The 16,835-nt window shown below is 42.0% G+C and overlaps 1 protein-coding gene across 17 annotated transcripts in view; it reads right to left on the bottom strand.

The window, feature by feature from the left end:
* Nucleotides 1-2,992: 2,992 nt before the first annotated feature.
* The window catches only part of mapk8ip3 (mitogen-activated protein kinase 8 interacting protein 3), a 58,656-nt gene continuing 44,813 nt past the window's right edge, over nt 2,993-16,835 (bottom strand). For 15 of the 17 annotated variants that reach the window (XM_012970137.3, XM_012970143.3, XM_012970140.3 and 12 more), the window contains 14 exons: nt 15,860-16,018; nt 15,299-15,464; nt 14,805-14,990; nt 13,940-14,123; nt 12,469-12,588; nt 12,167-12,247; nt 11,557-11,624; nt 11,248-11,396; nt 10,991-11,162; nt 10,371-10,484; nt 8,338-8,376; nt 6,672-6,851; nt 5,906-6,046; nt 2,993-4,707 (listed from right to left, as the gene is read on the bottom strand). In XM_012970137.3, the coding sequence (XP_012825591.1) occupies nt 4,586-4,707; nt 5,906-6,046; nt 6,672-6,851; nt 8,338-8,376; nt 10,371-10,484; nt 10,991-11,162; nt 11,248-11,396; nt 11,557-11,624; nt 12,167-12,247; nt 12,469-12,588; nt 13,940-14,123; nt 14,805-14,990; nt 15,299-15,464; nt 15,860-16,018 (1,881 nt within the window). In that variant the 3' untranslated portion in view covers nt 2,993-4,585. 17 annotated transcript variants of the gene reach the window in all.

The following is a 16,835-nucleotide window of genomic DNA, read 5'->3' as shown; positions in this document are numbered from 1 at the left end:
GTGTTCCTGCCCTGGCCTCTAGGTGGCAGCAGGCTGACTTTTCCAACTGTGAAATCCTGATGCTTTGCTTTTCTATTTTTTGTCAGTCTTTTTTTCTGTTTGTTTTTGTTTTTTTTTTTCTAAATAAATTAAAATGTTTGGTCTTTTAATCCTTCTCTGTGTTTTCCTTTGCACCCAAATGCAACCATGGAAACAGCTGACCTCTAGCTGTCAGCAAATACTCATTGTCCCTAAACCCATCTGACATGCCATCTTACACACATACCTGTACCTGACCCACCCATCTCTGGCATCACTGTTGGGGGGTGGGGCAGACAGCCCCTTGCTTAAAGGAAAACCAAACTTGATATTTATTTTTATTTAAAAGAAGGTTGAAAATCAAGCCTAGAAAAATAGTTTGTTATGCCAGAGGGGCTGCTGTAATATGCCATAGACACTACTGATTGGGCTGCTTGGACCCCATTCCATTCCCCTACTGCCCTTTATGGTTTACAGCCTTCTGATCAGCTGCCTCACACACAGCAGGTTATTAGGGGGTGAGTGGGGTTATTGGGGGGGGGGGCAAGGTTTATGAAATTAAAATACCGGGGGGCCTGTTACCGATGTAGAATCTTCAGCAGGAGTATTGGGGGCATACAGTATTTCCCTAGGGTACTAAATATTGTGCAATGGCGCTTGGGAAAAAATGAAAATGTATATTTTGTACCTTATATACAAAGCTAAATGTTCTCTCTTTGCCAATTGGTTAGGCACCTCCAATCAGGAACTCTCAGGCCAAACACAGAAGTTGGAACCCAACAGGTTTGGAATTGGAGAGTTCCCTCATTCAGCACCACGGACAGCAGAACATTCCGATTAGCCGCCCCCTTCTACAGGGAGTTACTGAGCCCTTACTTAGGCATCTAGCAATCTATTGTATATATTGCATTATATATTCTTTATATTATTCTTATTATATAATAATATATAATATATATATATATATATACAGTCCAGAGTGGGAGGCACACCATAAAATAAAAATAAACCTAGGTGCCAGAGCTAGAGAATCTTCAGATAGGTAAAGGATGTTGGCACTCTTAGGATTTCCACAAAAAGTCACAAAAATAAAGCTTCTTTTTTAAATGCAAGTGGTGAGTTTTATTATTTCCAACGTTTCAGTCCTTTACTAGGACTTTCGTCAGGGAGTGCAGGAAGACAAACATATTGGCGTTTTTAAAGGATGTTTTGGCGCCAAGCCAAATATAATATATATATATATATATATATATATATATATATATATATAGATAGAGAGAGAGAGAGAGAGAGACATTAGTCTTATTCAAGTTATGAATTCCATTTACTATCTTCTACTGAAGAAACAGAATCCTGTGTATTAAAGGCAACCGTAGAATTCCACCATAAACAGCATTTGTTGGAGCCAGACCCATTAGAATATCTGTAAAAGAAAATCATTGTACAAAATCTGAGTTTTCTGTTAAGCTTTCTTAATCCTTATACAGATAAAGAGACTGCCTTTTCCTGTTTTTATAGTCTCTTCCTTTTTATCATGCCCTCAGTTCCCTAGAACTTCTTTTCTAACGATGCCCTGACTTTGCAGCATTTACAGCACATTTGACTCTTTTTGACAGTGTTTAATAAGGGATTGGTTTGGCTGCAGCTCCTGGGGCTCCACTCCCTCTAGTGGCCATTCTGATGGAATCAGCCACTGAAAATCTTCGGTTAGTTTTATGGGGGTTTCTTCACCTGTAATCCATTTTTTTAACGTTTTGCATGTAACTTTGCCTGTAATATCTAATTTACAATTCATTAGCAAGACCAGGTCTAAAGTTTTCTGTTTCTACCTTAATTCATCAAACTGAAACTTTACCAAGAAGCTCTGTGCATCTCAAGGGTGAAGACCCTCAATAATAATAATAATGTAATGTATAACAGGGCTGAGGCATTCTGGGAGCTGTAGTCCAGCAACATCAGGGTTGTATTCTTAAAGCAATAATGCACAATAGAACTTTTCCAAAAATTTTCCCAAAATCTCCAGAGCCAGCATTTGCTTTAAAATGCAAAATAACAAAAGAAAAAAATCCCCCAATGAGAATCCCAGCTGATCTGTGTAAATAAGGCTCCCTGTTCTTTGTTCCTGCAATTGGAGTTGGGAGCATTAAGCACAGTTTCCCAGCACTGAACAAGTCTGTTCTTTATCCCCATGTCTGAGTCCTGTGTCATATAATGAAGGGAAAATGACATAATGATCTCTATATGTAAGGTACCAGCAAGATGCCTGATGTAGTGCTGGGAATCAGTATTCTTATTGGTCACTTCTCTAACATTTATAAGGAGTTTTTGGTCAGTAGAATGCTCATTGGTAAATTTTCTTGCATCTATAATTATGTTTTTAAACAGCTTCTATAGAAAAACTAGGGGGCGCAGTGGGACAGTGTTATGGTTGGGTTTACAACCCCTTTAAAGGACAAGGAAAGGCAAAGTCACTTGGGGGTGCCAAAAGGTTAGGCATCCCCAAGTGACTTAAATCGGCTACCTTATACCCCGGTCTGGTGCCCCTGTTAGGAGAGAACAGCACCAGCCCGGGGTACCTGTAGCGAGCGCTTCCTCCTTCCTGATTCGCGCATGCGCAGTAGGGTCAAAAACCGAACTTTAACTACAAAGTCGGCATTTCACTCTACTGCGCATGCGTCGGTCCCGGGAATTTGCTGGCAAAACGAAGCAGGAAGGAGGAAGCGCTCGCTACAGGTACCCCGGGCTGGTGCTGTTCTCTCCGTACAGGGGCACCAGCCCGGGGTACAAGGTAAGCGATTAAAGTCACTTGGGGGTGCCTAACATTTTGGCACCCCCAAGTGACTTAGCCTTTCCTTGTCCTTTAAAGTTCTGTGAGTTCTCAGGTCTAACAAAGTGATCCCATCACGAGCCAATAAGCTGCTTCCAATCTTATCCAATAGCATCACTTGAAAAAAAAATACAAATTCCCCCGAAATCTCCATTTGTAATACATTTATTACATACATAACAATTACAGAGTATTGGTGTCACAAGGGGGGGACAGAGAGAGAGAAGCAGAGGGAATTATAGGTACAGCTCTTTACATAATGCCAACCTTATGACCAGAAGGACAAACAACACACAGCGGAGTTTACAAGCCTGGAAAGAGACACACCGGACAGTCCCCTTGTGACACATACAGGGAATCTTTACATACGTCATTGCCATAGGTAGGATGAACCGTTAGAGCAAGCATGTGTTGCTGTCGAACTACACCTCTCAACATCTCCCAACAACATCTGGAGGGTGACGCGGGTTTCACACCCCTATGTTAGAGCCAGTAACTCCTTATTATCTGGCAAGAATGTGCTTTTTTTTATTTCTTGTTAACCCCTGCACCCCCAGAGGTGCCTGTCACATTAATGCTTTGCAGGCACCTTTATCTGCACAGGAATAAAGGGATTACATGCATGATCTAGGGAGAATTAGAATGTTTTAGCCCCCATATTACAAAGGGGTGTGGCTTTATTATAGCACAATATGCATTAAAGAGCTTACAAGTGCAGATTATTCCAAAGCATAGGTGCTCCTTTTTGTAGGAGGAGTTTAATATTAATGCATAGGGTGTCCCATGTCAAAGGGTTTGTACTTGTTAGGCAGGCACCTGCAGGGTGAGTGCTCATGCATTAGCAAAGATATATCCCTTTAATGCTGGACCCAATATATCTGGGAACTGCTGATAGGGGGAAACTTCTACTCCTAGTAAAATTGCTGGTCCCGCTGCCAACCGAGGGGTTGAACAGGTTAAGTAGTTGCAGTATATTTTTTTGGGGTAGCTCACAGAAAAAGCAACTCGAAAAAAATGAATTTGCAATACTGTTAACAGGAGGCTGCCTCCATATGGTCTCAGCTGCTGGAAGGAAGGTCTATAATGCACAGCCCACTCTAAGGCCATGGGACTCATTTGTGGGTCACTTTGCATTGGTCAGCAAGGAGAGTGCAAACTTTGTATCAATAGGAGTGTGCTATTGGCCTTAGTGCTCTCATTCTAGCAGCCTTTCAGCAGAGCTACCTACTGTAACCTACTATAGACCTACAGTAGCAGATTACTGTAGGGGACATGTTTTGAGCAAGTATACAAGGCAAGAAATGATTCCCTGATTCCATCCGAGTTTGGTGTTTGCACCATTTTAGGTTTGGGTCCAGCTCATCCAACTGTATCTATGTGTCATAAGATATGAGATAGCAGGCGTAAGGCTTTCTGTCCTAGGCCAATGCACCCTATTAATAAATGTCCTTTCCAGAAGGGCTGGTGGAAACCTTTGCTAGCCTCTTTGGCAATGTTACTGTACAGATCTCTGGCATTGGATACATTTTAAAAAAGAAAAAGGGTTCTTAATGCAGCAGAAAAATAGCAGATAAGAGTATAGAAAATGCTCGGGGTATCTTTATAGTTCCACCAAGATCTAAAGGAGAGGTTTATGGAGAGTGATAGCCGGGGTTGGATGTAAGTAGCAGTTTTTTTTCCAGCAGGAGGGATGCAGGAGGTGTCTTGGCATTCTGGGGGTTGATTAAACATTGGCCGCTCTTATTCTGGCAAGTAGGAGACCTGCCAGACAATGATGTGGCTTCGTTCAGCCTTAGAAAGTACTGGTTTTGGTTGGTTTCCATCGGCAGAGTGCTCTTCAGTCTCATCATCTTCTCCGTCTCCTGTGGAAAGAAAAGCAAGTTTGGATGAGTGCTTCGTTCAGCCCCTGTTGAACAAGGAAGGCAAATATGTGAGCAATCGGTTTTAACATAGACTGTAAGCTCTTTGGAGCAATGACCTGATTCCAAATGACTAGCACTTTTATATTTAACTACCATTATTAGTGGAAGTTATATTAACTGTACCCCTGTTTGTGCCTTCTAAAGTACAACGTACATTTGTAGTGCTGTATAAATATTTACAACTCAATATAATGCACATTCATTCAACCAAATGGACTCAAGCCCTTTTGAGGTCCAGCATTTGGTCTTCGCTCTCCTTTAGAACAAGGTTACAGGTATATAAAAGCACGGATGTATCAGCCATAATTCCAATAGTATCCATGACAGAGGTGTTTACCCCAAATCCCACCCTAATTGAGCTTCAGGGTGGGCCTTCGGGACCATGTAGGACAGTGATTCCCAACCAGTGGCTCGTGGGCAAGATGTTGCTCCCCACCCCCTTTGATGTTGCTCCCAGTGGCCTCAAAGTGGGTGCCCATGTTTACATTTCTGGCTTGGAGGAAAATTTTGGAAGCACAAAGACACAGTGTAACTCCAAGAAGCCAGCAGTCCACATGGAGCTAACAAACAGCCAATCACAATCCTTATTTTGCATCCTCAAGTAACTTTTGTTGTGCTTGTGTGGCTCCCCAACAATTTTTGCTTCTGTGTGTGGCTCGCGAGTGGAAAAGGCTGGGGATCCCTTATCTAGGAGAACAAAGAGGCATTTTACCCACATCTTACCCACCCCAGAGTTTAGGAACCACTGGCTCTTTATCAAAAATGAGATGATAATAATAATAACAGCCCTACTTTGAGCATATCAGAACCGATATGACCCTGCTATCTCTGTGACTTGCCTTAAAAATTCCAACCAGGATTCCTCTTCCATTAATCAGAGGCACTATTCCTCTTGTTCAGTGGTTGTTGTCTAAATGCATCATCCCTGCCAGCAATGAGTGAGCAGCCAAAAGTCAGCCATCTTTAATCTAGACTAAGGTACGATTTGGTGAACATGTCACCACATCCAATGCTAAATATCACATTTCTTCAGCATCACCCTCCTCCCGCTTGTGTGACTGTAATGGCAACGGGCAGTTCAGCAATAGCAGTTTGGCTGCAGTTCTGACTGCACAGAGGTTAAGAAATGGCCACTCACCAATGCGGAAATCAATGTATCCCTCTCCTCCACTCAGCACCAGGACATTCTTAAGCTTTTGCTCTTCTGTCTCAGCCGGGGTCCCAGGGTTCTCTGATGGGCTGTCCAGCACACTGCCATTCAGGGTAGCCAGCACATTCCCTGGGAGACAACAAGGCACATTATAAAGAAATATTAACACAAACTGCACAAAGACCATTCCAGAAACACTTTTAGATTAAGACAATATTAAAGGGGTGTTCACCTTCAGGTTAACTTGATGAAATTACCTATTCTTAGCAACTTTTCATTTGGTCTTCATTTTTTTATAGCTTTTGAATGATTTCCCTTTGTCTTCTGACTCTTTCCAGCTGACCCCAGCAGCAAAAAAATAATTCCTCAGCGGGGCTACAATTTTATTGTTACACTTTATTACTTATCTTTATATTTAGGCCCTTCACTATTCATATTCATGTCTTTCTTTCAAACCACTGGCTTGTTGCTAGGTTATATTGCACCCTAGAAACCTGATAGCTGCTAAAATTTCAAACTGGAACAAACCACAACTAATAAAAAATGAAGTCCAGTTGCAAATTGTCACTGCCTGTGTTTTACTAAAAGTTGAACAACCCCTTAAAAGGGACAATATTTTCCCTCTATCCATAGAAAATATCAGAATCTATATGGAATGTGTATATGTAGATAGGTATATTTATTCTACGATGGAACCTTGCTGTCATAAAATACAGTATATACTGTAGGTTTCTCTGATTCTAGTTGCTCTCACCTGGTACAGATACAAAAAACTTAACCGCATCCCGGTGCCCATGGAAACAGAGCTGGGCCTGTGCCATGGAGCAGTATGGGATAAAACTGCCTGCGGTCTTGTCGCTGTTCTCATCGCTGTACACGTGGATGACTCCCCCAGGCCGCGTTCCCTCTCCAGAGGTGGGTGAAGTCTTGTTGGCTGTAGATATATAAAGTATTTGATAAGAAAAATAAACCCAATGAAGGCAGTGAATGTCACAGACAAGAGAGTGGGAAGTCTTATGCAAAATGTTATCATTGGCATTTTCTGTATCATGGGTGCCCTTGACTCTGAGACACTGGAACTACAAAGTCATTTAGATTTATAAAATGCTGACCCCAAGATCTGTTGAATCATGTACAGGTCCAGCAACACGGCCTTAGCAGAAGAGCGCCCCCCCCCCCCAGCCCACATAAGCCTTACTTCTTTTTGCCAAGGTTGGGAGTCACTTTGGGGGGCCCTGGGCAACCACCCACATTGCGCTTATGGTAATCTACCACTGCCTGTATGACATCTCATTTACACAACCTTCCTACATACCAATAAAGGGACCCTTAAGCACAAATTACCCATGTTTTCACATAACTTAGTTGTTCTAATATAAATATATATATATATATATATATATTATTTTTAATATATATATGTATATATATATACTACAGGCCCCATAAAAAAGTTAGCAGGGCCCTACTTCTATGAACCCCATTTATTATCCCAATGGTCAACATGGCTCCCTGGGAAGTTAGCCCTGCCAACAACTAGAATAGGGCCCCAAAAATCCACCCAAATCCTACCAACTCCCTCCAAACCCTGCCTACTCCACAACCAGCAAATCACACCATTAATTCTCTTGGGGCCACCTCTGCCACGTAGCCCATCTGGAGTAGCTCCTGTACCCTGTTGATATTGGCCCCCGACTGTAGGTCACATACAGACAACTTCCAAAGTAAAGGAAATTCATATAGGATCTTTACCTCTGAACATTTTTCTTTAGCCACTCATCCCCTTTGCCTGACACCCTAAATGTATATTGTAAACACTATGGGACACATACTCACAGCACCGTCTTTCTTAACAATCTGACGGTGCTATTGGATAACACTGTGGGGTTCCATTTTGGAAGACAATGGTTTGGTCCCCTCCTTATCATTCAGTGGATCAGAAAACTCCCTGTAGCCCTCTGCTATGATCGCATTATGGAAAACTCCTTGTTCAATGCCATTGTAAATCTCGCACAGGAAATGAGACATTTTGTATGAGGTTATGTCAACTGCCATTTATTTTAGGGATGCACTGAATCCTGAGTGCCTGGTCAAACCAAATCTGGGGGCGGGGAGTTGATCTTGGGTAAAGGTAAAAATGAATTAGAATTTAGATTAATTTCGGTTTTTGCCCAAATCAACGTGGGGAATTAGGTATTTGGGCAAAATAGAAAAATGATGAGTTCGGTGCATCCCTATTCCATACATACAGTACACCAAACAACACAGAGCCCACCACCAAACAGTCAGAGGCTTTCAGAAGCCTCTGTGATCTCATGAATGCTGAAGGATGATGAAAAGATTCAGATGGAGAGAGAGAAGGTCATGTGGAAGGATGGGATGAGGTGAGATCTGTGGAACTTCATAGGTCCTCGACTTACCCCTCAGCCCCAGCAGCTGCCCCCGATGTAGGACTACCGCTAGCGGAGGTCAGGAGAGGTGGAGGGGTTGGGAATAGTAATGGGGAAATGAGGAAGAGAAGGAAAAGCGAGGGAAGGAAGGGTAGGCATGGAGAACACAAAAAGAAAAGAAATTATTGGCAGGATCTTCCCAAAGTAAATTATAAATCCTCTGCTTTAAACAAAACAAAAGAGCAATTCTCTGCACTCTGTATCCTGGGGGAATGGTGTGGGCATGTTTATGTGTAAGGTGTTGGTATCCTTTTAAAGGGCAAGTAAAGCCTCACTTAGGCTTGGTTTATTAGTATATATGCCCCAGGTTTAGAAGGGGAATGAGACGCATCCCAGAATAAAAAGGGCTGGGTTCAAACTATAAACAAAGAAATATAAGATGCTGGCCACAGCAGCACTGGGCTGGGATTCAAAATAGGCCGTGGCATTTCCAGTACACAGAGGCCCAAAAAGCTCTCACCAGTCCACTATATAGTGATATAGTCTATGGCATCTTACAGCAGCCCCTCTGGTATTTGCCAGAATGCACTGAATGCCAGTCCGGGCCTGGGCCACAGAAAGCAACAAAGCAGCCCCATGCCATTATATTCATAAACTAAGCCTACAGCTGGGGCAATATTAAGGCTGAGTTATATTCACCAGAAACTTTTCGGGACCTTGGAAAAAGAAGCTTCTTACAAGGCCTCCCCTGACAATGACAATATGCTAAATGTCATATTTAGACAAGGGTAGAAGGTGGTTCTTGCAGCCAGTACCACTGGGCCTTATTTAATGAAATACAAAGAGTGTTCCTCATTATGTGGTGCTGCCTGTGCCTGGCATGCTAAGAGATAGATGTGGGTGTTGGCTGGGATTATTAAGGCTGCACAAGGCATGCAACAAATTGCATCGAGCCCACACTCGTGTAGGTGAGGATAATATTATTTTGGGCAGAAAATGTCCCTAGTGAGTGCTATGCCAACCACACCAAAAGGGAGCTTCTGGTGTGGGGGCAGCCATGTTGGTACAAGATGCAGGCGCATAATTTAATATATGCATGACACAGGATTTGTATATTCCTTCCTTGTTCTTACAGAACATGAATGCGCATAAATGAGTAGGCTAGGGTACTCATTATGTGCAGCTAAACACTACTGGTGGCATTTTATGGTCAAAATATTATTGTTTTCCCTCAGCCAGAGGGTATGATCTATTATACCACATTTCCAGTAGGGGGAAGCAAATCAGCTAAGATATGTGCCCTTTAACACCTAAACAGGGTATTTTGCACCACTAAGTGCTGCACTCTGTGTCTATGGCTGACCCAAAGGGCAACAAAAAATGTCCATAGTGGTAAGCACTCGCACCCCTGACAATAATAAATGAGCCTAACAGAGTCATAGTAATCAAAAGGTGAAAGGACAGTTCACCAAAAGACAACTCCAAATACACTACACAAGTGAAGAGAGACCTGTAAAGTTCTCCTCTGGTAGGTTGTGGCGAACTGTCCTTTCATGTTATAATTAATATGCCCCAGTGAATTGAAGTACATGTTTGGAGGTTGCAAGTCGTGTAAATCAGAGGCAAAACATAAGTATCCTATAGTAGTTATATGCCTGATTCACATCTGAGTCCAGTACAGGTCAGAGATGCAGTATAATCACACAGGAAATCCATTCTTCCTGCTCCATGGTACTTCCATGCCCATCTCAATGTGTGTTAATGCAAGGATACTTCTACCACATAAAGCAATTCTGATAGCCTACATGCAAACATAAATGAATAAAGCAGGGGTTTGGTTACCTCCATCAGCCCTGAATTAGACAGCTAACATTTCACTCTTATAGAGCTCCCCAAATATAGCACATTAAAATGGCTACCAGTCTGATAATGCTCACTAATGCAAAAATGATCATTTTTGAACCTAAATTAGAACAGTGTGAAAACAAGATTGCATATAAATATGGAGAAAGCACATGTTACCTGGACTCCAATAATCTCAGTGCTTGAATTGTACGACTTACTTTCTGTCAGCGGGATAGAGATGACCACTCCATTGCCTGTCCCTACCCAGAGCCGATTGCCGGCGATTAGCAGCGCTGTGATCCGAACGAATGAGAAGCCTAATTTCCCTGTGCCTGTCATTAACACAGAAAAAGACAAATATTTTAACCATCATTGTCCCCTTCATTGATCCTGACATGAAACTAACAGGGGATATGTTAGGGCTGAGCTCATAATAACAGGAAATAGAATTTGACTTTGCTTTCAGTTTCAGGATAAGTAAGTCAGCATATTTCTTAGGAAATGTTCACCTTTGAATTAACTTTTAGTATGATGTAAAGAATACTATTCTGAGACAATTTGCAATTGGTCTTCATTTTTAATTAGTTGCTGTTTTTGAATTATTTAGCTGTTTGAAAGCTGGAAAGAGCCAGAAGAGGAAGGCAACACAATTGAAAAACTATACAAAATAAAAAATGAAGACCAATTGAAACGCTGCAAAGAATAGGCCATTATAATAACATATTAAAAGTTAAGCTGAAGGTGAACCACCTCTTTAATGAAAAAAGCAGCAAAAATATGTTCAGCACAAGCTTCTTGTTCTTTGAACCAATGTTCTGTGCATTCCTGGCTTACGTACCTAACATCTTGCTCACGTAAGGCTCAATATCCACATCCTGAAGGTGCTGATGTGTATGTGCGTGGTACAGCCTTAAGGTTGAGTCCAGTCGGATTGACACCCATACCCCATCTCCAATCCATGCCAGCTGCCGTACCTGGCTCTCCCGGCGCGGGTGAGCGTCGAACGATTTCTGTATAAGACAAGGATGTGGGGGTGACTGTACTGAAGCTAAACTGTCACAGAAATATCTTTTGCTGCATGATGTTCCCACTTACCTCTATCTGCATGGTTTTGGGCTGGATTACATGTATTTTGTTCTTATACCCACACCAGACCCGATCATATACCACAGCCATGCAGCGAATGGAGTGGTGTGTGTGCCCTAGGTCCATCAAATGGTAGTTGCTGAGATCCCACTGCTTGTCTGAAAAATAACGGGGAGCAATTTAAAAAAAAACAAAAACAAAGATCTGATTGGTTGCTATGGGCTACATTAGTGGTGATGTTGGCTTGCACACTACAATAAATATCCCCCTTTATGTACTTAATGAAAGCAGAATAAACAGACAAAAATGACTTCCTACCTTCTCCCCGGTGGAAAATAGCCAGTGTCCCATCTGCAAGTGCAACAAGAACTCTGCCTTTTACATGTCTGTGGATAAACGAAGATCTTTAAAAGAAGGCCAGAAAGTTTTAAGAGAGAGAGAGAATATCTATTTGTTATATGGGAACTACATGATAAACTAGAAATGTCTATAAGTTTTTATCTACATGGCAAACAATGCAGCCAAGTTTGGACTGGGAATCAAAACAGGCCCTGGCATTCCAAGTACACAGAGGCCCAAACAGCCCCCCACCAGCCCAATAAACAGTGACTGTCTGTGGCATCTTACAGCAGCCCCTCTGGTATTAGCCAGAATCCACAGAATCTGAAAGATGCCTTAGACAGTCACTATTTAGTGGGCCAAGTGAGGACTGTTGTGTGGGCCTCTGTGTACTTAAAAATGCCAGGGCCTATTTTGACTCCCAATTCAGGCCTGACCCCTAACAGAAAATTATTATTGCAAGGATATGAGAGCACACCTCTGCCTGTGTCTTACTATATATAATGGATACTTTACTGCTCGGAAACGTCTAACAGCCCTAGCCGTGAGTATATTATCCCATATAGAAAGCTGGTGTGTCTACACTTACACAAGGCTCAAGACGGAGTCCTTCAGTTTAATGGAGTGCAGGCACTTTTTCCAGTTAGAAACCGCAGAGTGAACATAGAGCCTGGTATAAAGAGAGGTTATCTAGATTAATGTCTTCATCATTCATATTTATACCTAAACAAGTAATACCAAGTAATATTCAAATGTTTATTATTGTTCTTCAGGGCACGGATATAAACAGTGTTTCCAGGGAAAGTGTGACCTGCTTTGAGAGTTAACCCCTTGGAAGCATGCTACCCTCCTCAGGGTTTCTCCAAAAACATGGTGTCCTGGAGTCCTCACCAGCCATTTTGTGCTCCTAACCACATGGTTGGGGATGCGCTGGTGCCTGTGGAGGCCTCTTGGTTTGGTTCAGTCTCTTGAGGTGCTGTATTCACTTCTGGCTTGAGATGGCCATTTTCACTATTAATGGAAAACAAAGGCAGATTTAATAAATATACCTGCACACTGTACTGACACTGCTGGGTAATAGCCCAAAATCATGTCCCCTTTGCAATTTTAAGGATAGATGTTACCATAAATACAAATGTAAGCACAGGTATGGGCTCTAGTATCCTGAATGATCGGGATCTGGGGTTTTCCACATAAGGGGGTGTAATTTGGATATCCATACCTTAAGTCTGCTAAAAAATCTTTTAAATATGAAATAAACCCTAAAGGATTCATTCCATTTTAGTTTGGATCTGGTACAAGGTATTATTACAGAGAAAAAGGAAATCATTTGCAAAATTTTGAATTATTTGATTCCCGTAATTCAGAGCTTTCTGGATAAAGAATTCCAGATAATGTATCCCTTACCTGTACTACTCCCTGGTGTACCTGATAAATATAAATATTGGTGCAGCATAAAGGTGGCCACACACGTGGCAACTTCTGAAAGATCGTACAATCGGCCACTAACCGTTCAGGGCTGAAAACGCAGATAAGGAGGTAGAAACAATAGGATTTCTACCTCCTTCTCCCGATTCAGCCCTGAAGGAAGATTTTGATCAGGCGCCTTCTATGGCACCCGATCAAAATCTTTTAACCGGCCCGATCGGTGAGTCGACCGATATCAGCAGCTTCTATGGCGCCCGATCAAAATCTTTTAACCAGCCCGATTGGTGAGTCGACCGATATCAGCAGCCTCCTGCGATATCGGTCGACTCACCGACTTGCCATACACGGACCGAATATCGTACGAAACGAGGTTTCGTACGATATTATCGGTGCGTGTATGGGCAGCTTTAGTCTTTATATATGTATTTAAGGTTAGAAGGGATGTCACAGAAGAGAATGTGCTAGCTATGGCATTAGAAATAATTCCTTTGGCCTCCTGTGCAAAAATGATCTTCTGTGTGTCTTCCACAAAACATAATTGAAAGTAAAGACTTATTTAAAGATCCAGCTATAACCCTTTGATACCCAAATGCATACCCAAACACAGCTACTGTGCACCCTAAGCAGATTTACACCGATCTGGAATTCTCATTGTAGGATTTTTTTTGCATTTTAAAGCTGTCCCTGAAAATTTGGTGAAAAGTTTTGGAAAAGCTCTATTGAGCAATAGAATTGCTTAAGAATACAACCCTGATGTTGCTGGACTACAGCTGCCAGCATGCCTCTACCTTATTATATGTTACATTATTCTGGGGTTTGTAGTCCAGCAACAGTTGTGTAACGTTTGGTTGAGCAGTGCAGCAGGGTTTACACTATTAACCGGGGTACAAATGGAAATGCAGTGTAACGAGTAGATGAAAAATAGACAAAATACCTGCAAAGCCGGCCATTTGCCACAGGAGCTGGGTCAGTAAATACGTGCTCTGTCAAGGGCCCAGGCCGTACCTGAGCAGGATCTGCTTCAGTGGCAGAAGTTTCTGGTACCTCCAGGGCTTCGGTGGCTTCCTCAGCTGATTGGTGCTGGTTGAGTTTCCCATTGCTGACGGTAGAAACTTCTCCTGTGACAGAGTGATGTTGAATATGACAGTTCAATATGGTCTAGTGAGCAAAGGCTCTTAATAACTCCATGCTTTTATTTATAAATAAGTAAAATCGTTCCAGTGGGACAGAAACTCAAAGGAATCCTTTCAGATACTGGAAAGGTGTTTCCTATGTTCTGACCAAATACATGGATGGAAAATAATTTCTCGGGATATTCCTGATATTTTGGCTACTGAGGGTTTCATTTTATTAAAAGCTCTCAATTATAATTGAACTCTTTTGCCTTATGCAGTGTAAAAGAGGTCATGTGATCTTTAGCCATTAACCATATTACCCCTAGAAACTCTAATTGTTTGGCCAATACAGTTATAAGACCTGGTATCCAGAATGCCAGACCTGGGGCTTTCCATTATTCGGATTTCCATACATTAAGTTTACTAAAAAATTGTTTAAAAATGAATTAAAACCTATAGAATTGTTTTAGTGTTAGGGTTATATCTTAGTTGGGATCAAGTAGAAGGTACTGTTTTATTACTACAGAGAAAAAGGAAATATTTTTTAAAAATAAGTAATTCTGAACTTTCCTGATAATGGGTTTTCAGCTAACGGATCCCATACCTGTACTGATTAATCATTTACAATAGCTAGCACACCATTTGGCCTTTGAGCTCTAAACTGGCCAATCAGCAGTCACTCACCCTGCCCCTTGTCCAAGACAGGAGTGTCCCCTCGGGAGGAGCAGTTGCTCCGTGGCACATTACATCTCGTGGCACATCCTACCAGTGTGATCCCAGCCAGAACTCCATCAGTGTCTCCCGAGTCCTCTGGGTTTATATCCCCCTCCAGGAAAATTTCCCCCGGAGGATAGTCACCGTCACTGGCAGCTGCAGGGGTAGATGAGATCGGCACATTCGGAACAAAAGTAGGCAATGTAACAATCTTTGCTATGAATTGTCTAAAATGTTATTTTTGAAACAAAACAGCTTTTCAGTAGATTCCCCTAAGCTAAATGAGAAGTGCATGAACAAGAAGAACTGGCCTGCTGCTTTTCTGGAAATTGTATTTATACAGCGAACACCAGTGAAATAAAACCATATACCATGATATATTGTCAGTTAAGTTTTGTATGTAAATTGTACTATTCTTTAAAATGAAGAGGACAGGGGCTAAAGGAGCTATTTATTTCCCATACCTGGTATACTGGAGATGCACAAGACATGAGCATTGCATACAGTGAACTGGTCTACCAGTGTGCCCGGTTGGTTGGCATCGATAATCACCACCTTGCTGGTGGACAGGGTGCTAGTGAGGATCCACACTCGGCTGGATGTGGCATCTGCTTCATGGAGTTCTTTTGTCTGTATAAGGTTCAGAATGGGAGAACTTAAATGTACATTGGGGGAAGTATACAAAGAAGCTGAGCTTTCTGTTGCCAACCTGCAGTGCCGGGCCAAGCTGGCCAGCCAACTCGCCCCTACCATTTGCATGTTCATTCACTCACACACCATGCTCGAACAAACAAGCACAGTTACAAGGGCGCGGACTAGGGGTAGGCAATGGCAGAGGTATTTGCCTAGCACTCCCCACCATTGTGCCTTAGGTACGTGCCTCTCCTGCCATCCCTAGTTCTGGCCCTGCCATTCTGTGTGCATCAGCAATGACAGATGTATTTAGATATTAAAGAAGATTTAATCCCAAAGAGCTGGGAACAGCCAAAGCCAGCCATCTTTTTATCTTTCCACACTGATCTCACCTTTTTCTTCTCAGGGGATGTGTGGGTGCTTTTGCTCTCTCCTTCCACCTCACGGTCACAGGTTAGAGGATCTCGCCCAGGTACCTGCCTGACTCCATTCCCAGAATCCTCTTCAAATGGTTTCCATCCTGTCAGATCTACTCCGGCTGCACACCACAGCTGCAAAATTAAAAAAAAAAAAAGCAAAAATACCATCATTTACAGTATCCCCACATGAGAAGCGTATAAAAGAAAGATCCAGCTGCAAATGCAACGAGTATATACCAGGACTGTAAAAAGTATTATGCCTAATAATTTCTCATTCTAATCTATACTGTAGGTAGAGATAGATAGACAGATGGATAAATAGATAGATAGATGATAGATAGATATATAGATAGACAGATGGATAAATAGATAGATGGATAGATAGATAGATAGATAGATAGATAGATAGATAGATAGATAGACAGACAGACAGATAGATGATAGATAGATACTTTTTCGATAGGTGTCAAGACACAGTGGAACTTAATCAGAAATAAGAACAACCAGGTGTCCATGCCCAAATGGCATATAATTGAAAACAGAATTGGAATGATTATGAAGCCTCTTGTAATCTCTCTGTAATCTGTTAGTGATCATTTTATTCACTGGATAGACATTCGCTGGAGCTAATCCTACAGAAAAACTGACAAAGTAAGCTATTCATGATCAGCAGCCATACACACTGCCACCCACAGCCCTCCGATTGTGTCACCGTTCCCTAACGAGTAGTCAGAATGGCAGTGGCCTTGCATTTCAAGGGGCTGTGGTTGGGTGAAAAGGGCCCTAATGGAACTCTTTAATGCAAACATTTTTTAGAAATACCAAATAAACACGCAATGGACACGGATACAGAATTCAAGGACAACAGTGTGAGAGCCAACAGCACTCAATTATTTTGTTTTTGTTATTGATATGTTATTGCTTTTTGCAGTGTAAAGCAAGATAACTA

This window comes from Xenopus tropicalis, chromosome 9, assembly GCF_000004195.4.
Source record: "Xenopus tropicalis strain Nigerian chromosome 9, UCB_Xtro_10.0, whole genome shotgun sequence".
Classification (NCBI taxonomy): Eukaryota; Metazoa; Chordata; class Amphibia; order Anura; family Pipidae; genus Xenopus; species Xenopus tropicalis.
This window is presented reverse-complemented; position numbering and strand designations above follow the sequence as displayed.